The 22,751-nt window shown below is 58.8% G+C and overlaps 2 protein-coding genes across 6 annotated transcripts in view; one reads left to right on the forward strand and one right to left on the reverse strand.

Moving 5' to 3' along the window:
* FRS3 (fibroblast growth factor receptor substrate 3) overlaps window positions 1-21,950 on the forward strand; it is a 103,141-nt gene extending 81,191 nt beyond the window's left edge. The window contains exon 8 of the mRNA XM_065740304.1: window positions 21,936-21,950. The gene's annotated coding sequence lies outside the window, so the exon portion shown is untranslated. The remainder of the gene's footprint in view (window positions 1-21,935) is intronic.
* Window positions 1-22,751, reverse strand: part of FOXP4 (forkhead box P4) — a 37,672-nt gene that overhangs the window by 2,660 nt on the left and 12,261 nt on the right. For 2 of the 5 annotated variants that reach the window (XM_065740297.1, XM_065740298.1), the window contains exons 2-13: window positions 22,452-22,650; window positions 15,835-15,924; window positions 11,106-11,228; window positions 9,753-9,839; window positions 7,086-7,236; window positions 6,688-6,892; window positions 6,373-6,477; window positions 5,377-5,464; window positions 3,996-4,079; window positions 3,311-3,512; window positions 3,146-3,222; window positions 2,903-3,004 (exon numbers count right to left, since the gene is read on the reverse strand). In XM_065740297.1, the coding sequence (XP_065596369.1) occupies window positions 2,903-3,004; window positions 3,146-3,222; window positions 3,311-3,512; window positions 3,996-4,079; window positions 5,377-5,464; window positions 6,373-6,477; window positions 6,688-6,892; window positions 7,086-7,236; window positions 9,753-9,839; window positions 11,106-11,228; window positions 15,835-15,924; window positions 22,452-22,634 (1,497 nt within the window). In that variant the 5' untranslated portion in view covers window positions 22,635-22,650. The remainder of the gene's footprint in view (window positions 1-2,902; window positions 3,005-3,145; window positions 3,223-3,310; window positions 3,513-3,995; window positions 4,080-5,376; window positions 5,465-6,372; window positions 6,478-6,687; window positions 6,893-7,085; window positions 7,237-9,752; window positions 9,840-11,105; window positions 11,229-15,834; window positions 15,925-22,451; window positions 22,651-22,751) is intronic. The other 3 variants (XM_065740299.1, XM_065740301.1, XM_065740300.1) reach the window with 3 other exon arrangements.

Consider the following 22,751-nt stretch of genomic DNA (forward strand, 5'->3'; position numbering starts at 1 on the left):
ACAGCACTGAGACCCTCAGCCTGACGCTGGCACCTGAGCGGGACAAGGGGCAGTGACACCAGCAGGGACCCGTGCACCCGCTGCAGACACACAGCTCTCCTCCTTTCTTCCCTCCCCCCCAATCCCTTTTGGGTCCTTTCCCTCCCTTTCTTCTTTACGTCGACCATCTTTACATCTCTAAATGTAAAATAAAGAGACGCACACGTAGGCAGACAGCGCAGCCCCAAGAGATACCGGCTCCCTTTTCCCCTTCCAACTCCCTGCCATTTGCTACTGCCCCTATTTCATTACCAATTTTAATTTGCCTCTAATTAAATCCTGTGTATTTTTCCGACTCACTTGCTAATCCATGAGGGAGGCAGGAGGCTGGAGTGGAATCTCTCCGAGCTATAATTACAAAGGGCCTAATCACGCCGGGGCTCTGCCTTTGAATAAATTTCCTTGCATTAAGGTTCTCAGATTCTCTGCCTTGCAAATGAGAATGACCCCAATTTCAGGAAGTTGGCCTCGGAGGGTTTTTTTTTTTCCCTTTCTTTCTTTTTTTTTTTTTTCTAATTTTTTTTTTTTTATTTCGAGTCCTGATTCGTGATGAGAGACTAATTCGTTACGCTAAAACATTAACAGCAATTTAAAAGGTCGAACGGGGGCTGTATAAACAAAGGAGCCGGCCAGCACAACAAGGCAGAAGGAGATGCAAGGACTGCCCCCCCCCCCCCCCCCATGCTGCCAACTGTGAGAGTTCCCGGAAACTCAGTGCATTGCACTGTCCCCCCACCTCTTTTTTTTTTTGCTTTTTAATGTTAGGATGGAAACAAAGCCCCGCTCCCCTCTGCCTGTCCTTCCGCCGCCAGCAGCCCCCAGCAGTGCTGCCCATGTCTCTGCTGGCACCTGAAGGCATCCCCTTGTCCTCAAAGCCCAGCAGGGATGGAGGGAGCCGGGAACCCCACGGGGAACCCCAAAACGCTTTCCCCATGTCCCTATCCTCGTCCCCTTGCTGCTGGGCCCCTATCCCCGGCCCCAGCTGGGGAGGGGGTGGGGGGACAGGATCCAGTGCTGCCCTTGAACCCCCGTCCTCGGGTGAGCAAACACAGGACTTCCTCCCCTTCCTCCTTCCTGCACATGCAGGGGGCTGCTCAGCCAAACAAAGCCCCAGTGAGAAGCAGGGTGCATGGCCTGCTCAAAGCCTGACTGCAGCAGCAGCATCCCCCACCCCCTGTGCCCCCCAGCAGCGCCATTCTGGTGAGGTGCTGGCAGGGATGTGCCTGCACAGGGCAGAGGTGGAACAAATCCTTGCGGAAGAGCTGGGGATGAGGGGACTGAGGGGGACCCCCCCTCCGTGGTCCTGAAGCGTTCCCACCCAGTTGGACCCCAGGTCTGGAGAGAACACGATGCTGGTGGCACTGAGCAGGCGGCAGATGTCACCCATGTGCCACCCCAGGTGCCACAGAGCAGCGCTGCCCAGGCTCAGGGTGGGGGTCCACACTTCATTGTCACACAGCTTTTGTATTTTAACAGTGTTTGTTTAGTGCCAGACCTGGCTGCTCTGTTTGCTTTTCCTCTTCGCCTTTTCTAATGATGTTTGCTCTGTGCCCCTCGCCCCCTACCCCAGGGCCCCCACACTGCTTCAAGACTGTGCCCCAGTGTGGGGATGGTGTCTGGGGGGGGGGTGGGGAAGCTCAGGGGGGGCTGAGGGAGGAACCCCAGAAACGTCCATCTTCTAGAGGCAGGAAATAAGGAGATTTTTTCCTGTGCATCCCCCTCCTTCAAAAGAAATGTGGCCTTGGGCATGGAAAGTTGCAAAGGGAATTGTTCCCAACCTGGAGAGTCTTGGTCCCCTTTGGTGGTGGAACAGGAAAAAAACAAAGAGCAAAAAGGGAAATAAGGGGGGGCCGGGGCAACCCCTCCCAGGGAGCAGTTCAGGGCTGGGGAACACAGGGTAACAGAGAAAAAGCCCCAAATGCTTATCCCCTGTACCCACTGAAGGGAAGGAGAAAGGCATCCAAAGCCTTTTGCATTCTGCAGGTGGGCAGACCGAGGCACGGGGCAGGGAAAGGGCCTCTAATTAAATGCACGGCTCCCTGCCCCACAGCCAAACCCTGGGAGACACGAACACAGCCCCACGCGATGCTCGGCGCAGCTCGGCTGGCTGCAGTGCTGCTGTGTGCCATGAGGGGGACACCGGGCTGCACAGCATCGGTGGCAGCGCTGCATCACCCGCACGTGCTGCCCGGCCCGGGCTCCGGCTGCTCTGCTTCAGCAGTGCATGGGGAAGCCCAGCTCCACAGCAACCCGCTCCTTCCATCACAGCAGCCCCTTCCATCTGCAGAGCGGTCCTTCGCTCCTCTGCCACTGTGTGATTTCTAAACAACCGGACAGCTGTGCAATCCCCCTGCATCAGTCCCTGCAACCACGTCTCTGTGTCACAACTTCCCCAGCACCTCCTGCCCTGCTTGCACCACCTCCACCTCCCGGCAGAGCTCTCAGCTCCTCGCACCGGGATGGGCAGTGCTGGGTGCACCCCCAGCGCGCCTCAACCATCCCCAGTGTGCGGCGAGCCCACAACCCCGGGTTATCATTAACCTGCTTTGCTACTCTGAGTGCCTCACTCTTCTCTCTGCCCTTCTCCCAGCACTGGGACATGCAGCTCTGCTGTGCCCCAGATCCGTAACTCTGCAGAAGGCTCTGACAGCCCTTCGTGGGCCACATGGACCAACCCCCTCCTCCCTAGAGATGCATTTGGAGGGAGGAATGCTCGGATCTAAGCCACAAAATCATTCCCTACTATTTCCAAGCTGTGCAACGAACTGGTCCGTAGCTCATAAAAACAGGAGCGTCTCCCGCAGCAGCGCTGGGGTCTGCTGTGCTGGATGCAGGACGCAGGAGCCCCACGCTGTGTGCTCACCTTCCACGTGGCCGTGTTCCTCCTGAAGTAGGCGAACATCCTGGTGAACCAGTTGTAGATCTCATTCAGCGTCAGCTGCCTGTCAGGGGTCTCCAGGATGGCCTGGGGAGCCGAGAGGGGACGGAGCATCACTTGCAAAGAGCCCAAGCTTCGTGCAAGGGGTCAGGGTGGCTCCCACCTCCTGCTGTAGTGAGGGGAGTGAGCAGCTTTGCCTGGGGTAAGGTTTTGGGGTGAGCCACTCACCTGCCGGATGAGCGAGGCGTACGTGAAGGGCGGCCGGACGTCCGCGTTCTTGTAAAACTCGTGGTTCTGTGCAAGCTCTGCAGGAGGACGAGAAGGGGACGGAGGGTGATGGCAGCCTGCTCCCAGATCACACCACCAGCCCTGCAGCCCTGCCCCCGTGCTCACCTGAAGATATCGGAGTGCAGAACTTCTCTGAGTTCCTCCTGCGGATGGGCCCCACGCTGTGTAACGTGGAGGAGCTGATGACGGAGGGGCCCTGCCGCAGCGGGGTGATGGGGGCCGTGGCAGAGGTGGGGGGATGAGGTAAGCCGTCAGGGAACGTGTCCGAGGTGCTCTTGGAGAGGGTGGCACTCGAGACCAGGTTCAGCTGCAGGGAGGAACGGAGAGCGGATGGGAGTGGGGAAAGTGTGGGGCTGGGTGTGCTGGGACAGCTCCTGGGTACTGGGAGTGGGATCATGCTGTGAGCAGGAGGCGGGGGGTGAGGCAGGGGGAGTTGTTGGGGGTGGGATGCACAACAGGATGGGGATGGGATGCAGCTGTGGGACAGGGATGGGATGCAACTGCAGGATGGGGATGGGATGCAGCTGTGGGACAGGGATGGGATGCAACTGCAGGATGGGGATGGGATGCAGCTGCTGCATGCCCAAAGCAGCACCATGTGCCAACATGAGCTGCATTTCACTCCTGCCCCATGCTGGCACAACAGACCAGAATGTGACACACACACCTCCTGAGAAGCCCTTCCACGCAGTGACCACATGCAGGGCAGGGAGGGGAGAGGAGCAGGGGAAAAGGGGAGGACTGGGGGCTGTGGGATGGCAGAGGGGCAGGGATGGAAGCGTGCACTTACAGGTTGGCTGAAAGGCTTTGGCTCCGAAGGTCTCATGTGGAGGTGGGCCATCATGGCCTGCAGGCGCTCACTCTCCTTTGCCAGCTGAGGAGGCAGTGAGGAGCAGGTCAGGGGGGATGGAGGCATCCCCACGTGTCCCCATGTCTGCCCCTCCATCGTCCATCCACCCGCCCGGACGCACAGCATCACTGTACTTGTGCCCCCCGCCCATTTACTCCCCAGAGCGCAGGGAAGGGTGAAATATCTGCTGTGGCACCAGGAGAGACGTCAAGCTCAGTGCAGCTGATGGGACCTGACACACGCTCTCCTCCCGTCACCTTCCCTTCCCACCACGACCCCTCAAACCCGGGCTGGGAGGGGTTAACGGTGGGAGCCAGCACAGAGTTTGTGCAAGTTCGGAGCAGCTCGGCTGCCTTGGCTGCGCAGTGCTCATTAGAGCTGACAGGTCCCCCCTCGTGATGCAGACGCTCTCTGCCGACACAGCGGGAGCTCCGTGCTGAAAACTTTATAATTGGTGGCTCTGGTGGCAGCTCCCCACTCACACACGCAGCACTCCGTGAGCCCTTCAGGATTTGTTTTTTTTTCCTTCTCCCTTCCCTCCTCTCTTTAAGCCCCGGTAATTGCTTCCAACCCCATGTGTTATGCTGAGGAAGAGAAGGCAAAGGCAGTGCAGCACCCCCCCCCGCTCCAAGGTTGGGAAAGCAGGGGGCCGGGCTCCTGTGTGTCCCCTCCAACCCCAGGCTCTGTGTCCCCCATGGTGGCACCCTGACAGCCAGGGGAGAGGGTGACAGCACTGCTGGGTGCCCCAAATGCAGCCCCTCGGCACCAGGGGTGGTCAGGGAATAGGATAGGGACAGGGACAGCATGCAGAGACCTGCCCACCCCTTCTTTGCCCCTCACAGCCTCCAGATGAAACAGTGCTGCCCCCCCCTTTGTACCTCCTCCCTTCCCTGTGAACTGAATTTTGCACGGCACTTTGAGGAGTCAGAGGCAGTGGGAAAAGGACTATTTAAAGAGCTGCTGTCCAAAAATAGCATCCTGCGGCCAGGCTCCCAACACCACACAGGCTGCCTGCCCAGCACCCCACTTTCCAGCAGCCCCTGTACCCACAGAGGGCACCTGGCGTGTCCGGGGCAGGAGGGATGGCTCGTCCCCTCCCACAGACTCATACAGGGCTGTAGGTCATGGATGGGGCAGCAGTATGTGAATGCTCCTCGCCTTGATGCCCACCAGGACCACCTCGTGGGCAGCACCAATGGACGGGAGGGATGGCTGGAAGGGTTTGGGAACAAGGCTCCCTGACCCCGTACTCCATCCTGCAGAGCACACACGGAGCTGGGAGGGAGCTGCTTCCAACCTGGCTGCCCCACAGAGCACCCACCTGTATCTCCAGCTGCTGTACCACTTGCATCTGAACTCGACACTGGGCTGTGCTTCGGTCATCAAGTGCGTGTTCTGTATTGAGGTGTCTGAGGAGGAGAACATGGGGTCTTATGCTCGGATGTGCTGGACTTGTGTCCCCCACCCACCACTGTCTGTACACAGCACTGCCCCTCCCGCTGGGGGTGGCTCCGCCAGCCCTGGGCACCCCGTGTCAACCCAGAGCTGTTTCCAAACCAGAGGTGGCTCATCTGCCCCGTGCAAACATGCCCGGAGAGCCACGGCAGCACCTTATCTGGCTTTACCCGGTGAGTCAGAGGCAGGAGAGCATGCAGCTTGATGCACTGACTCACTGCTCCCGGCAGCGCTGCCCCAGCCCCAACTCCTCCTCATCCTCATCCTCCCCAGCAAGGGCACTGCCTGGCTCCATCCCAGGGGGTGGGCCATGGTCCCAGCCACCTCTGCCGTGCCCAGGAGGGCTCTGAAAGCCCGGCCCTCACTGAGCAGCACTGTGCCCACCGCCAGCAGCACGTGGAGCAGACAGCTGAGAGGAGGGGGGAACGCAGCAAGTGAGAGAGCCCGTCAGTTCCTTCTGATGTCTTTGCTAAAAATCCTGGCTACAAAGAGATCTAATTGCAAATGAACTAATTAAGTAAACCTCTGACGAAGCGTGAAAACAATTTGTTTGACCCTGACGCTAGCAGAGGGCTCTTCGACAGCGGAGTTAATCAGTCAGCGCAGAGCCCACAAGCGGTGTCAGCGGCTGCTGCGCTGCCATCTGCTTCCTCCCCTCCTCTTCCCCCAGGAGGGAGCTGCATTCCCCCCCCCACAGCCCTGCATGGGGTCTTTCCTCCTCCAGCAGCACGGCCTGGTGTGTTTTCCCCTTCTGCACAGGTTGCCCCTTTTGCATCACATGGGGAAGGGAGGTCCAGACCTAATTTTGGGCCTCTCTGGTGCTGGGAGCTCAGCTCTCCCCCCTGGGAAGGGCAGCACTTACTTGACAAACTGTCCCAAGTCCTCACAGAGGGTTTCGCAGCCGGGCCACTTGCACTCTCCGTGGCCATAGAGCGGATGAGAGCCGGGGGTCTCTTCATGGGAAGAGCTGCAGGGGAAACAGACCCATGGAGGGGGAGACGCTCAGGCATTTCCCGGGGCTCAGCCCCAAAAACCACAGGGCATCTCCCCAGGCATGGCTGCATGGCCCCCGATCATCACAGAACAGAACCTGGGGGGGGGAAGGGACCCCAGGGACCCTCTGGTTCCAACCCATCTCCCCGGGGTAAATGCAGACCGGGCCAGAGCCCGTCCCTACCTGTCCCTTCTCGGTGTGTGCATGGTGTTCTGCCCATTGGGCAGAGGGTGATGGGAAATGGGAGGTGAGACCTTGGCGGCCGAAAACGAGGTAGAGTTGGAGGTGTTGGTGGTGAGGTCGAGACCCTCTTGTTTGATGCTGTCTTCGACAGGCTGGGCGGCGGTGACCTCCTTCCAGAGCTGCTGCAGGTCCGAGGGGCACACAGCTGTGTGGGGGGGGACACGGCCGTCAGCGGGGGACACGGCCCACAAGCACCCGCTGCCTTCCCCCAATCCTGCCCAGTGCTCCCAGCACTCAGCACCGCCCCTGCACTGTGCAAACCACCCTGTCCTTCACATCCCCACGGGGAAACCCCGACCCCAGCATCCCCCCGCCGAGCCCCCAGCCCCACACCTTACCTTGGGGGAGGGTCTGCAGCGGCACGGTGCCCTGGCCCGGAGGGAGGCTCACCAGCCCCTGGCGCTGCAGGTTTAACAGGTGCTGCTGCTGGAGCTGCTGCATCTGCAGGAGCTGCTGCTGGAACGCCAGCTGCTTGTTCCCTAACGGCTGCTGGGAGACAAAAGGGAGACGGGCAGCCCCGAGAGCGCCGGCATCGCGGCCTCGGGAGGGCAGGGGCACGGCTGCAGTGTGGGCAGCACGCCGCGGCTCCGTGCTGCTGGGCCTGCTCGGCTGGCGGCCGCGCCAGGCACAGGCTTTGATCTATCGGAAGAGGAGGGGAAGAAAAGGAAAGTGGGAAAAAAAAAAGAAAAAGAAAAAAAAAAAAAGAAAGCGCTGAAAAGAGAGGGAGAGAGCAGAGCTGGGTGTTTGTGTGAGCACGAGACACAGCTCTGCCTACGCAGCATCACCAATGGAGAGGGGTCTCCAGCACCCAAAATGCACCCCAACAAACATCCACTGTGCACACCCTCCTCTGATCCCCCCCCAAACGATTGCTGTGAGCCCCTTTAGGTGGGGGTACAGAGCAGCCCACTGGGCAGCTGGCACCCAACACTGCTGGCCTATGGGTGCCCACCCCGGTGTCACAGCCCAGGGGGGTCCCCCCCACCCCACCATGCTCTGACCAGCGGAACCGGCCCTAAACTTGTTAGGCAGGATGGGTCTCTGGGGAGGCACCGAGAAATCCATGAGAATTAACTGAAGGGGAGAGAATTCAATTAGGGACAGGGAAAGGCAGCTGCTAATCCAAGTGGGCCATGAGAGGGGAGCTGCCCCGGGCTGCCCGGTCTCATTAGTGGGGCAGGCAGCCTGCTAACCCCGTGAACCCCTCTGTTTGCTCCAAAACTGTCTGCAGGCTGTGAGGAGCCGGGCTGGCAGCAGTGCTCTGACCCCCATGGCACTGCAGCTCCCTGGGGCACAGAGTGGGATGGGGCCCCCTGGGACCAGTGAGCTGCAGGCACAGAGTGCACAGGGTCTTGCTGCACCCCCAGCCCCACTCACCAGGCACAGTGACCCCGAAGCCTGGACCTCTTTCCCTGCTCAGCAGCCAGCAGACTCAGCTCAGCCCAGAGCAACGTGCCCCGCACTGGGATGCAGGAAGGAGAGTGGGATGGGGCTGTGCACCCCAGGTGGATACCCCTGCTCCCTGCAAGCCCTGTCCTCGCCCCATAGCGGAGCCGGGCTGGGCTCTCCCTGCTCTTTCCCAGCCCTGCCACCGCCCTCCCCCGAGGCCCTGGGCATGCCCAGGCTCCCTGAACACTGCCTCATTCATGGCACTTCCCGGTGGGAAGCAGGGGCAGATTGGCAGTGGATGAAGTCATCGGGATCCCCGGGGCACACAGCTCAGTGGGACCAGAGCTGGTGGGCACACCCCGCTCTGCAGCTCCGCACACTGCAACCCACGTGCGTGTCCCTCCAGCTCCCACAGGGCCACGAACACAGCAACACAAGTACAGGAAAGCACCAGGGTCACCCACACCAAGAGCCACGTCACCCCAGGGAGCCCCCTGCCCACCCCAGAGTGCCAACAGCCAAAAACTGCACAGGGTTGGAATGCACTAAGTGCACCCGTGGGGGTTCAATCCACAGCACACACTGGTGGGGGTCCCTGAGGGGACGCAGGAGCAATGCCCGCTGAGTTTTAAGAGCTCCAACCCCTTGGCCTGGCTCCCTGCTAGGGTCTGATCCTCGAGCTGGGTCCCCCAGTGTCCCCCCACCCCCATGGCAGTGACCCCCCCCGGTTTGGGGCTGCGGTGCCTTCCCAGCGCTGCCTACATTAGCTGCAGCTCAGTGGGTGCAGCTCACGGGGTGTGAGGCGCCGTCACTTTGATTTATGAGCACATCAAGAGGAGTTTCGGCGTGACACCGGGGACTGACAGGAGCAGTTCATTAAGCTGACGCCGAGGTGAGACGGAGGCAGCCCCCCCCACCCCTTCCTCGGTCCCACTAGACTCAGGGGGCTGTGCTGGAGCAGGGTGGGGGGGGGGAAGCAGGGGCAGCCCACTCCATCGGAGCGCACAGGGACCCTGCTGCTCTGCGGGGCTCTGGGAGCAGCGGGCTGGGCAGCAGCCTTCTGCTGCAGGGGGAAGGGATGTCCCAGCCCCACGGTGAAGCACTGGGACACTGAGGGTTATCCTTTGCAAAGCAGTGCAGCAAACAGCTCTGGGGCACACCACAGCCCTGCTCCACTCCAGTGGGACGCCCACCTGAGTCCCTTCTCCCCTGCAGCATTTCTAAGCAGACACACATTTCTCCTTTCCTCTGTAGCACTTTAATTGCAGGTTGCCACGCTCTCTTTAAGCCAGCACTGATCCTGGAGCAAGAGCAGGAGCTGCAGCTCCCGGGGATGGCTGCAGGAAGGCTGACCCCTGCACACTGCATGGGCACAACCATGAGGGCCGCAGTCAGAGCCACGCAATGGGGCAGGGCAGCACCGACCCTGCTCTGCTGTCTCCTCGAGGGGAGGATTTGTGTATTTGTCCCAGGGGCCACCAATTCCCATGTCCCCTCGGATGGCCCCCACCACTGCCCCAGGCACTGGGATTCGCACACGCCTTGTTTTCTTCCTGCTGGTCCCCTTTTATTTGCAGCCAGATCTGATGGCCCAGAACCCATCTGCATGAGCTCACCTCTTTGGGTTGCTGCTTTCCGGCTTGCTGTTGTGTCAATAGCTGCAGGTGAAGCTGCTCCTGTTGCTTCTTGTAGTATTCCTGCAACTGGGAGGGACAGGAGGAGAGAGGTTCAACAGCAGCAGCACTTGCTCAGCTCCCTGCCCTGTGCTGCAGCCACGCACCCCTGGGGCTGTCCTGTGTGGCATAAAACCTGGGAGCACACTCCTGCATCCTCTGCATCCCCACAGCCAAACAAACCCCACCAAAATCCCCGTCCTGCTGCGCATTTTGGTGCTGCCATGCTGGGGGAATCTGGGTTCTGAGCAGGGATTGTGCACCCAGGAGAGGGCTCTCAGTGAGGCGGCGATGAGGTGTGAGCACAGCTGCTCTGACAGGGGTAACCCCACGTTCCAGCAGCAGACAATCCCCCTCCCAGCCCCCCCACACCACAGGTGTTGCTGCAGAACTGGGGGAGCCCCCTGCTGCTCTGCAGGCTCTGTGGGCAGTGGGGACACTCCAGCAGGGAGACCCACGTCCTGCAGCAGTGCTCAGCCCCACCGGTGGGACTGGAGGCGTCGGGGGTGAGCACGGGTGGGCGGCTCGGGCTCAGGAATGCCCCTTTGGATGCCGGGAAGCCTTTATCAGCTCGGGGCTGACAGCGCTGACAGCAGCAACTTTGCTTTTTCTGTCGGCGAACAGGTTTGGAAGGCCTCGGTGTTTACCCAAAAGCCAATCAAAGCCGGGGCTCTGCCGCATGGCCGAGCGCGGCTGCGGGAACATTGGGTCAGGGGTGAGAGGTGTGATGTTTGGTTTTCTTCTGGTGGAGAATGCGAGCTATTCCGGACTGGGTTGTTTAATTTGCAGTCAAACGTGTTTCTTTATCCGGCTCCAAAGAGGCTGCGGGAGGACCCACCCAGGGTAGTGTTTACCCTTTGTTCTTTCCCTGGGGCCAACCTTGAGCCCTTATCAGCCTGTTTGGAGTAAACAGGTACTGGAGGCAGGAGGAAGGGCGGGGAGGATGCTTGTGGGATCGCTCCTTCCCTCTCTCCGCCAGCGGAGGTGTTTACTGAGTGGCCCCGCTTTGTGCTGCAGTTGGGGTTTGGTTTTCTTTCCTTTTCTCCCTCCTCTTCCCTCATTTATCCTTTTACATGTGAGGAGTGCTCAGGAACACTAAGAGAACCATCCCTGGGTCTGGATGGATCACTGCAGTGCCTGCCTGGCCCTCAGCCCCACACCAGCCCCAGGGCACAGCTCTCTGTGCTCCGTGATCCCTTCTGCAGCTGCACCCGCAGCTCTCCCAGTGCAGGATGTGCCAGGGACCCCCAGGGAAGGGCGGAGGGAAGGTGGGAGCCCTGCGGGGAGCAGCGTTACCTGCTGCAGCATTATCGCCTGCTGCTGCTGCAGGAGTGCCTGGAGCTGGGGTGGGGACAGGATCTGCTGCATCTGCTGCGGGGTGATCATCTGCGGGGACATCATGGCCACGGACACGGGGACCTGCGGAGAGGAGGGACGCACAGGTCACCACGCTGCTGGTCCCAGCCCTCCCCACCTGCTGACAGTCTGCGTGCCCCCTCTCCCAAGCCCTCTGCCGCCCGCTCCCCTCATCTCCACGTCCCATTCAATGGTGCTCTCAGGCATCCGTCCTTCCACGCTGGGACCATCCTGACCCCAATGTGGGGATGCGATGCAGACGGATGCATGCAGGAATGGAGCACTGAGAACCAGCTGTGCCCCAGCTGCAGCCCTGCCCTCCTGTGGGCACAGTTAACACCCGAAAAGCCAGCGCTAAGCAGAGCTGAGCCCTCTGGGGCACTCAGGAGGGGGACACCGAGGGAAGATCTGTTACCCAAATCCCACCGCAAAGCAGAGTGCGGGGCAGGGTGAGACCTGTGTCCATCAGAGCTTGCCTTCCAGTGACAGCGGTGACCCCATCACCACCATGTGGGGTGGGGGCTGTGGAAACAGGTACAGGCCAGGATAAAGCGACGTGCCGGGTCCCAGGCTGCGAGTGAGCCCTGCCCAGGCACTGCCTTCCCCTGCACAGCCCCCATGATCCCAGTGGCCAGCCCCAGCTCCAGGCTGCGGGACGGTGCCCAGCTCCCCAATGCTCCCTGGGTACTAATTCCTAGGCAAGCATCCCAGCTCCCCCACACAAGCCAAGCACACGGGTCTGAACCTCCAGAACCAAGAGACAGCAATGAAGCTCGTGGCTGTTCGGATGCAGCTCACTCTAAGCCCAGGGAGGAGCCCCAGCACTGCCTCCCCCCGCCGGCACACGGCCGCACCGGAGCACACTGACCTTCAAGGGAGATTGCAAAGGCTTATCTGTTTGCTCAGGCACCAGGCTGGAGGGAGGTGTCAGGAGCGCGCCGAGCTCCGCTTGTCACCGTGAGCCCCCCCAGGCACCAGCGGGTCAGGGTTAGTTATTAACTACTGCCAGTTCGCAGCCTAGGGCTGCTGCTGGGCACCCACGGAGGGGCAGAGGTGGGGGCCCAAGGATGTCCCCATGGGACAGGGCTGATCCATGAGCGGGCTGACGCCCCATCCAACCAGAGGACCCCCAGCAGCGAGCTGGGCCGGAGCCCAAACCACAGCCAACCCCACGGGTGCCCCCACTCCTCATGGTGCTCAGGTGGAAGGGTGCAGCTGTGCACACATCTGGCGGGGAGCGATGTGCACGGGGTCCGTGCCTGCATACTGGGAGCAGAGGAGCATCCCGCTCATTTCCCTATGCCGATTCATCAAGCTGGCAGCGTGCTCGGAATGAGAGCCCCTAATTAATTGCTGCACACATCCCCCCCCCTGCCCCGCCCCAACCCTGGCTTCCTCCCCACCCCCACGCCGCGGCCCCTCGTCCGCCGTTGCTGGCATTTTCCAATCGGAGGCATCCTAATTACCGGAGAGTTATAACACCTTCCATTTCTCGCCCAACGGACTGACACCCTGTCAAGAGCAAAGAGAATTGCCAGAGGTTTTGACAACACTAATTGCCCCTATAATCTAAAAACACAAAGGAGAGGCGATTAGTCGAGAGGGCCCCAGCTCTCGATCCGACACGAGGTTTTCACAACGTTACAAGAAAACAAAAGCGACGCTTTTTAGAGTTTGATGGCTGCTAACAAAAGCGGAATTATATTTTCATACAACCTTTGTCTGCATTAAATGCCTTTTTTCCCTCCGCGGGGCTGACACGGGGAGCTGGCGGGGCGAGGTGCGGAGTGCAGCTCCGTGCCCAGATGTTGCGACGCCTCCGAGCAGAGGAACTCAGAGTCCAACGGGAAATTCCCTCTTGCAGCTCCGCTCCCGCTGCGCCCGCTCATCCGCTGACAGCCACAGCTGCAGGGATGGGGAACGGGACAGCTGCTGCCGGCACAGGGGCACCGGGGAGGTGCCAAACCGGGGGGGCTGGGGGCAGCTGCAGGGGGGCACAGCGCGGAGCAGCCCCTGGGGTGCAGCTGTGGATGGGCAGCGTGGGATTTGGGAGCGTTTAGGCTGCCTGGCACCCAGGCTCAGCATCCTGCCGTGCCCGGCGTGTGACGGGCTGGCATCAGCCACCGGCGCAGGAAGGGCTTGCCTCACCGCTGGCCTGCTGCCACCCCGCAGAACTGCTTACTAACAGCTTTGGCCGCCTCACAAAAAGCCCCGACGACGCTGCAGCGTGGATCGGCGAGCGCGAGCTCTCGGGGGTGACTCTGCAGGCGCTAGGGGTGGTAATCCCTCCGTGCCAGTGATGGGGCGGGGGTGGAAAACAAGACGGAATTAACGTGGAGCTGAGCTCTGCGCGGAGCCAAAGCCGATTTGGCCGAGCTGGGGAGCGCAGCGCTTTGCTTTTTTCTTCTACATTTTTTTTCTATGGCTTGCAGGGAACGCGCCGTCCCCGCAGCAGGAGCAGGGACACAGAGCAGAGTGGGGCACCCATCCCGGCCTCGAGGTATCCGCTGTCAGCACCACACAGAGATGGGGAAGGAGCATCCCCACTTCCACGGTCACAGCCCCCAAACCCAAATGCAACACTGCTAACTGAGGGCGTCAGCTCAGAATGGCAGGAGATAGGGGAGGGAGCACAGCCACCAGCAGCCCCCCTGCCTTCGTCCCACCTGCAGCCCGACCCTGCTCACTACACGGGGACCAATCTGCACTGAGCGCCCTTGTTAGCACAGGGTATGATAATGAGTTGTAATTGGGCTGCTGGCAGGGAACGGGAGCGCAGCGCAGGGGAAGGAGGGCTCTGAGCCGGGCAGCAGGGCCGGGCCGGGGCTTGACATGGAAACGCAGCGCAGTGCGAGCCAAGCAGGACGAGCTGCCTTCCTCCAGGAGAGGGACCGCAGAAGGGCTGGTATTGATCTGTCTTCATTACCCATTTCACTCGAGTTTCAAATCAACAAAATACACTTTTCCGCTCCGCTGCCCTCCCCGCCGCCGCAGACAAAAGAAAAGCAATTTCCCGCAGTTTGCTCCGAACCCTTCTCCCCTTCCCACGGCTCTCAGACCCTGTGAGGGACCCCAAAGGCCGATCTGCGGTCACCCCACGATGCAGCCTTTCTCCTCCTCCTCCTCCTCCTCGCCCTGCAGCCTCCTGGCCAGTCTCACCCACACCACCGCCGTCAGATAAACTTCCTTTCAAAGCCGCCCGCTTAATCCCCATCTCCCCCCGCGCAGATCGCGCTCCAGCTGCCGGGCAGGGGAGGAAGAGGCCGGCCGCTGAGTTATGAGCTATTTCTGACTCACGTCTACAACTTTCACAAGTTCTTTTGCAACACAAAGGGAGGAGGGCGGCAGACGCAGTTAACCCTGCCGCCGCCGGCCGGACAGCGCAGCGCTTACCGGAACGCGCTTCGCTCCCGCTGCCTTTGTCCCGCGGTATTTCCCACGCGGTGACCGCATTTCCTTCCTGCAAACACCGCTGGAAAGAGCAGCCTGCCCGCGGCACGCGTCCACTCGCTGCTGCCAGCCCCGTGCAGGCTGGAGGTGTGGGTCCCCCCCGGCCCCGCACGGACACAGCGGCTCAGGGAGCGGCGATGCTGGATGTGCAGTGAAATTTAGCCGCGCTCCGGCCATACAGCCCCCAAAGGAGACAGCAGGGCGAGGCCAGGAGCAGGGGGGTACATCAGGCGTGACCAAGGGGCCGGGGGCTGCTCGCAGTCGCAGTGCAATACAGCAGCACAGGGAAAAGTAAAGGGGAAGGGCACAGCGGATGGTCATCCCAGTGCTCTGCTCCTGTGCTGCTGTGCCAGGTGGATAGGAGCCCACTGGATCCCGTCCCCAGCCCCATGCAGACCCCTCCCCACCACTCGGCACAGGCAGGACCTCCAGCTCGGGGAACGTGTGTGCTAATTACTTTCCTTTGTTAATTAAACCCACGTGGCTCTAATAAGGTAACCTGCTGTTCTCCGATAAATTTAATTAGCCTGAAGGGAGAGCCCCTCCACACAGCTATTTAAATTGTCACTTCCCATTCACTTGGGTTTTACTTCTTTTGCCTCCCCCACTCTCTGGGCTCACCCCCCTTTCCCTGCCCCTTTTCTCCCTTCTCTCTGCCCCTTCCTTTGGCCACGGCACAGGAGAAGCTCCTCTTCCCCCAAGGGCACTGTGCCCACCGGGCGCTCATTTTTCAGTGCCACTAACACCCACCCTAGGGGTCCCACCTGGCTCCAGCCTCAGGGACTGCCCCTACCCCAGTGCCTAGCCGTGAGCACAAATTTTCCCCCAGTACCAGGGAGCTCCACGTAATCCCATCCAAATGCTGCCATGAGGTGAGGTGGCACCAGGTGCCCTCCTCTCCGTGCCACCATCCCTCCTGTGCCCAACACGCTGCATCCCAGGGGGACCATTCCCCCAAACGCAGCCTCAACCCCAAGCAACCCTTTCCTTCCCGTACTGCTGCTACAGAGGCAGCCAAAGGAATGGGATGAGCATTGGGGCTGGGGCTGATGCACCAAAGCCCCACGCCTTCCTGGAGCTCTGCATCTGCCCCTCTCTGGGCTCCTGCTGCGTCGCAGCCGTCCCACAGACGGCACTGCCCCGGCCCTGTGCATCAGCACCGCTCTGCAGCCGAGCCCTTCCCGAAAAGCTCCGGAGAGGGGGAGGTCCTGGGGCTCACCTGCACCGCCGGCTGCTTGCCCTCATTGCTGCTGGGGGAGCTCAGCCCCGCGGCCTGCTGCAGCAGGAACTGGCGTGCCACCTGGAGAGCCTGCAAAAGAGACACACGGGGTGGGCTGCAAGAAGGGGCCCTCTGCCTTCACCCCTCTTCCTCCTCCTCCTCCTCCCTCCATGCTCGCTCGCCCTCCAGCTGCAGACTGAGTGTCCTCCCACTGCAGTTCCCTGTTTGGTTAATGGGGCGCAAAGGAGCGCAGTACCCGATGCTCTCCTGCACCACCAGGGCACCCCGGCTCTGCTCTGCCGGACCCCTCCATCACTGCACCCTGCACAGAGCCAGCGCCTGGCGTGCCCCGTGCCCACAGACACCGGCTGCAATCACAGCAGGCAGCCACACTGCAGCACCACAACTTCCCATCGCTGCCCAGACTGCGGTTGCAGCACGTGCAGGGTGACCCCTGCACGAGGGCATCACACCGAGAAGTCACAGAGCAGCAGAAAAGGGGGAGGCTCTAAGAACCAACCAACTCATCACATCACCCAAACACCGCACAAATAAAACAGAAACCGAGCTCCCACAGCCGGCAGAGCCAGAGCGGGGCACGCTCCACCCCAGGCTCAATAATCCCCTGCTATTAGCAGCGATAGATGCGCATCGGTAACGCGCACACGAAGCCGTGTGACAGTTATGACAGCTCAAGGTCTGATGTTTTAATTACTTTTCAAAATGAAAACAGTAATTCCAGTTAAAAGCCAAAGGGTGGACGGAGTCAACGCAAAGCTGCTTCGCACTGTGGGGCTTCAGGAGCTGGGGACGGGGTGGGACTGCAACCCCGTGGGCTCCTAGAGCTCTCCCTATACCCCCCACATCTGTTCTCTGTGCACCAACGGGAGCTGTGGGGTTCCAGGAGGGTCTGGGATCACTGCAAGCTCTGTGCTGAGCATCACCAACGCTGCTGACCAGCAGCTCCGGGTGGGGAGGGCACCAGGGGGCTCAGTGCCACAGGTGTCCCATGGCAGCAGTGGGGCCGCAGGGGGCTGAGCCACCGCCTCTCAGGGGGGAATTTAATTCACTCCCCGCTGGGTGCCTCACTTTGGTGTGCTGTCAAGCACGAAATTACAAGATTTACAGGAAAAAAAATGGCATGGCCTCAAGACCGCACACAGCCCCCCCCCCCCCCCCCCCACGGTGCCTGCTGCCCCCACTCCACTGCTTCAGTTCAGCTCAGCCATGGGATGAGGAGGCTGTGCACCAAAAATGCTGTATGGGATCAAAGGGGAATGGTGCTCAGGAGCAGACAGGTACGAGGGGAATGGTGAAACACGCTGGACAGAGGAAAGACATGTGGCACCCTGGTATATAGGGCACCCTTATTATGGGGCAGCTTCATTGTAGGGCACCCTGGCTACAGGGAACCCTTGCTATTGGGCAACCTGGTTATAGGAACCCTCATTATAGGAACCCTCACTATGGGGCACCCTGGTTATAGGACACTTTTGCAATAGGACATCCTGGTTTTAGGCACTGTGGTTACAGGGGCCCTTGCTATAGGACACCCCTGTTAGAGGGCAACTTCATTGTAGGGCACCCTGGTTACAGGGACCCTTGTCATAGGTCACCATGGTTACAGGGCACCCTGGTTATAGGAACCCTCGCTCTAGGGCATGCTGCTTATAGAGCACCCAGGCTGTACGCACCCATTCAGCACAGTGCCAGGATCCCCTTCCCAGGGATGCATAGGGGTGCACCCCCTGCCGTGTGCTGGCTGCGCTGGGAGGCAGAGGGATGGAGGTGTCCCCCTGAACAGATGTGTGTTCACCTCCCAGCTCTATCAAGTGAAGAAAAAGATGATTTTTTTTTCTTTAAATTGTAGCCCGCTGCACGGTGTTATTCAAGAGTCATTAGCACGTTACCCGTAATTAGGAACGAATGGGTTGTGTCAAATTCATCATGCTCCTGGATGGCTCCCTTTGATCAGCAAATTATCCCATAAAAGAAAGTTTGCAGTGTCTCAGACACTCGTCGGGAGCTGAGCCGTGGGGCTGCGCCCGCTGCAGCAATACGAGCTGGGGGATGCAGACAGACCCCAACACTCAGCTGTGAGCCCCCAGCACTGGAACCTGGCTGGATTCTGCTCATTTAATGACTTCAGCTTATTTCTTCATTCTTTTAAGTACTGAAAAGAATTGAACAAAGGACCTGAGAAGTGCCTGGGTGTACAAGTGTTCCCTCAAAAGCCAGTGCTAGCACCCGCATAGAGCTACGCACCCAACCACAGCCCCGTGTGCACACTGAGCACCACAGAATGCTGAAAGAAAGGGGAAAAATGCACCGAGTCGTGGGTTGACTGCCCTAAAAATGACATCAACCCCCCAGATTTTGCCTATGAGCATCCAGACAGCACTTCCAGAGATGGCTGTGTCCCCTGCTGTCCCTCCGCTGCTTTTGGAGGACCAAAAGAGGATGGGTTGGGATGAAAAGTTGTTTGTTTTTTTAAAGGGAAAAAATAAAAGAAGGGAAAAAATTAAAGAAGGAAAAAAATTAAAGAAGGAAAAAAAATAACAAAAAGGAATTTAAAAAGGGGGAAAAAAAGGAAATTAAGAAAAGAAGACAAAAAGGAAACAAAAAAGGAAAAAAGAAATGGGAAAAAGAAGAAAAAAGAAGAAAAAAGAAGAAAAAGAAGAAAAATGGAGAAAAAAGGAGAAAAAGGAAAAAAGAAATGGGAAAAAGAAGAAAAAAGAAGAAAAAATGAGAAAAAGGAAAAAAGAAATAAAAAAGGGAAAGGGAAAAAAGGAAAAAAATAAAAAAACGGAAAAGGAAAAAATGAAAAAAATAAAAAAACGGAAAAGGAAAAAAGGAAAAAAGAAATAAAAGAGAAAATGGGAAAAGAAAAAAATTAAAAGGAAAAAGAAAAAAGAAGGAAAAAAACAAAAGAAAAAAGAAAAAAGGAAAAAAGAAAAAAGAAGGAAAAAAACAAAAAACAAAAAAGAAAAAGGAAAAAAGAAAAGAAAAAAGAAAAGGAAATAAAGGAAAAATAAAAAAAGGAAAAAGGAAACAAAAAGGAAAGAGGAAAAAAGGAAAAATAATAGAAAAAAGAAAAGAGAATAAGGAAAAAAGAAAAAAGGAAAAAAAGGAAAGAGGAAAAAAAGAAAAAATGAAAGAGGAATAAAGGGAAAAGAAAAAAGAAGGAAAAAGGGAAAAAAAAGAAAAAAGGAAAAGGAAAAAAAAGGAAAAAAAAAGCAACTCAAACCCGAAGAGTTTTTACACTGCCCTCATAAAAATGACATCGTCGCATTCCAGAATTAGAGCTATTAAAACGCCGCGCAGATATTTTTAGATGGATATTAACGGTAAATGATGCCATATTGAAAAGCACTTCCACTCAGCCCAGCCCCGGCCGAGCTTAACCAGAACCAAATGGCTCAAAAAAGAGCAGAATTAACAAAATGACACTGAGAGGGGGAGAAAAAGCACGAGTGTCCTGCAGCACTGTGCAGCACAACAGTGCTGCTGGACCCCACTCCTCCCCTCGTCGCTCATCCGCGCAGCTCTGGGGTCAGCCCCACTTCCCCCAACAGAGAGCACTGAGGGACCCCCCCCTCTGTCCACCCCATGACAAAGGAGGAGAAACCACAGCCCCAAACCCCTCCTGCGTTCGTGCTCAGCAAAATGGGAAGCACCAATCAGGGCACCGAGCAGAGGGATGAGCGTCACGGAGCGCTCCGCTCTCCTTTTTATCCCAACGGCAGCAGGATGTGCAAAGCATGGGACATGGGATCACACGTCCCGTGCCATGGGACCTTCGTTATCATACAGCAGTGCCCCCCTCTCCCACCCCCCACCTCCAACTTCTCCAAGTTGCTGCTTGTCTTCACGAGCCTTATTTCCGCTAATAATGCTCCCTTTATGTTGCACGCGCCCGCAATGGACTGTAAATACATCTCTATTTTTGCATAATAAAATAAAAGCCCGGACCGGTGCGGGAGAGGCAGAGCTTCCTGGACGCCCCTTTTCCATAGGGCTGCACGGAATTCGGGGTGGAATTTCAACTACAAAGAAAAGAAAATGAACAAAAACCCCCAAACGCCCCCAAATGTGGGGGAGTCCTGAGCCAAGCGCAGAAGGCCAGAGCCATGTGAGGTGTCATGAGTTTGTGTGGCCTCTGTGGTACATAGGGGGGTGGAGGGGCTCTGGTTGTCCCCACTCGATCGCAGGGGCTCGGGCAGAGGGCGTGGGCACAGCATCTGGAAAGGCTGAGGTGCAACAAACTCACGGGGGACATTTCTAGAGCAATCTGAACCCCAAACCCAGCACTTGGGGTCCCGCTCAGCACAACCCCCCCAGCAGTGGGCATCCCCAAACCCCCAGGGTGCACCCTGGTACCCCAAAGCCCCACAGCCCTATGCTGCCCCATCCCACACCTCCAGCACCGGGCAGTGCCCCCCAGCCCATACCCCGTTTCCAGGGAGGATGACGGGGAGGAGGTCAGGTCCAGCCCCACGGTTATCCCCTCCTTCACGGCCCCGGGTGGGCGCTTTGGGGCGCGGATGCCGACGCGCTGGAGGTCTGTCAGCGTTCCCACAGCAACGGCGGGGGGAGATGCTTGGGGCCGGGCAGCCCTCCCATGCCCCTGGCCGACCTCTCCCCTCCGCCAGCCTCGGCACAAAGCAGCGCGCGCTATTCAGGCTCTGCAGCCGGGGCCCCTCCATTGAAAGCCACGGATTTCAGGGCAACGCCGTCCCCTGGGCTGGGGGAGAGGGAGGGGAGGGGATGCACGGCCGCTCCGGTCCCTCCAGGGATTTGGAGGTGCTCCCAATGGGATGGATGGAGCTGGGCTGGGACGGGTGCACGCAGCCAGGAGCAGAGGGTCCTGACTGCCCCATGATACACAGACCTCCCTCAGGGGTGCAGCAGGGATCCCCAGCACCACCTGCACCAAACTCTGAGCCCAGCCCAGGGCTCCCAGTCCAAACCCATGGAGGGAATCTGGATTCCAGCTCCAGCAGATGTAGAGCTCGGGCAGCAGAGCCCAAAGGCGCAGCTCACAGCTACAAAACCAACTCGAACAACGAGGTCAGAACACAAGACCTCGTTGGGAAACGTCCCATAAGGGCAAGCCTGAATTCAAAGCCACTGGCAGCTCTACAAGCTTAGGTGGGGGCACTGAGTGCTGGCTTTCCTTGCTCCCCCACCCTCCACTGCTTTTCACAGCTGAGAAAAAGGCAATTTCAGCACAGAGGAGCTGTCAGACAGCAGCACCCAACGGTGCGGGTGGATGCAAAGCCCTCATAGAGCACCTAATGGTGCACAGCTCTGCGCCTGGGGACATCACTCCTGACCCTGCGGGCTCTCAGGAAGACAGATGGCTGCGGGGATGTCCCCTCCTCCCCTCCGGTCCAACACTGCAGATGGCATTTGGTTTTGGAAGGGCATCCAACCCTCCGCCTTCAGAGCTCCTCGTGCCAGGTCGGAGACACCGGGAGCCCGGCAGGAAGAAAAGCAGAAGGGTGACACTTGGGGACAGCGACGAAATATGGTCAAAGAGGTGAGATTTGGGCAAGCAGCCCCGGCCGCGTGCTGAGCAGTGTGCACCTGTATGGGACCCCCACCTCCCCCTCCCCACACAGCACGGCCCTGCCTGCAGCAGCTCCTCCATCCAATGCAACTCGGGCCGGGGAGGGGAGCGCGGTGCTCGCAGGGTGACTCGCGGGAGCATTACACGCATGATTACCCTTCAGAGCAGGGGAACAGGGGCTTAACTGCGTGCGAAACGGCTGTTATTCAGGTAATGGATTTACAGCACTCACTACTAAAGTATCAGACACAGCAATTTTTTACAGCTTTCACGCTGGAATTTATGGCTCAGGGAGGCGATCTCCATACGAGGCAGGGATCATTGCCTTATTTAGTATCCGAGGAGGAAAATTTATGTTTTCTCCAAAGTTTGTTTGGAAAGGTAACCTGCAGGCACACGGGGACACCGGATATGTGTGTGCCACCTCCGAGGTGCACACATGTGCCAGGATGGAGCACACACACGCAGCTCCATGTGTCTCTGCCACACATGTGAGCTTAATTCATCCCAACGCACTCTGAGCCCGCAGCACTCACCATCTGGATGGGCTGAAACACAGCAAACCTGCCCCTGCTTTACAGTGCGTGGCCTTCATCCCGTTTCTAGAGCACTCCTCCTCAGGCACTGTGCCCACGGAGTCTGAGCATGACAACCCCCCCAGCACAGGCAACTCTGCCCTGGAGAACAGCCAGGCTGCTGCCAGGGCTCCGTCCCTATAAGGATGGGTGCAAGAACCAGGCTTGGTGCAACCCATCTCCTGGAGCAGCCCTCGGAGTAAGGACGGGGTGCACACAAATGCTGCCCCAAACCCAAATGTCTGGAGAACCCCATGACAGGGCACCCAGACAGGTTGTGGAGTATCTATATTTGGGGCTATCCAGAAGGCAGCTGGCTGCAGAGCTGGGTGCCACTGCTGGGTGTCCCCGTTACAGCGGCCACCAGCTCTGGGTGCCCCTGTTACATCAGGACTTGGGCAGCCAAACCCAGAGGTCCCCACCATGACCCCGTGCCCAACTTTGGGTTGCCCCGTGCGGATCCTTCCTACCTGCTGCTGCTGAAAGTGCAGGAGCTCCACTGGGCTCAGCTCCCCGTTGCTGTCCCCGCTGGCAGCCCCTTCCCGGCCCCCGCCGCCGCCCCCCCCCCCATCGGGCTGGTTGCTGAGGCTGCTGACCCCATTCTGGCCCGAGGGAGTGGAGCGGATCGTCTCCGAGGCGGATTCCACCATCATGACGTGCTAGTGGGACCTGAGGAGCAAGGAGAGAGCAGAGGGTGAGAGGACAGCGTGACCCCCCTGGCAGCACCCCCACCTCCAGCACCAGGACGTGAGAATTGATCTCAGGTTCAG

Source organism: Cyrtonyx montezumae, unplaced genomic scaffold, assembly GCF_038088225.1.
Source record: "Cyrtonyx montezumae isolate F1298 unplaced genomic scaffold, pur_monq_1.0 scaffold_26, whole genome shotgun sequence".
Lineage (NCBI taxonomy): Eukaryota > Metazoa > Chordata > Aves > Galliformes > Odontophoridae > Cyrtonyx > Cyrtonyx montezumae.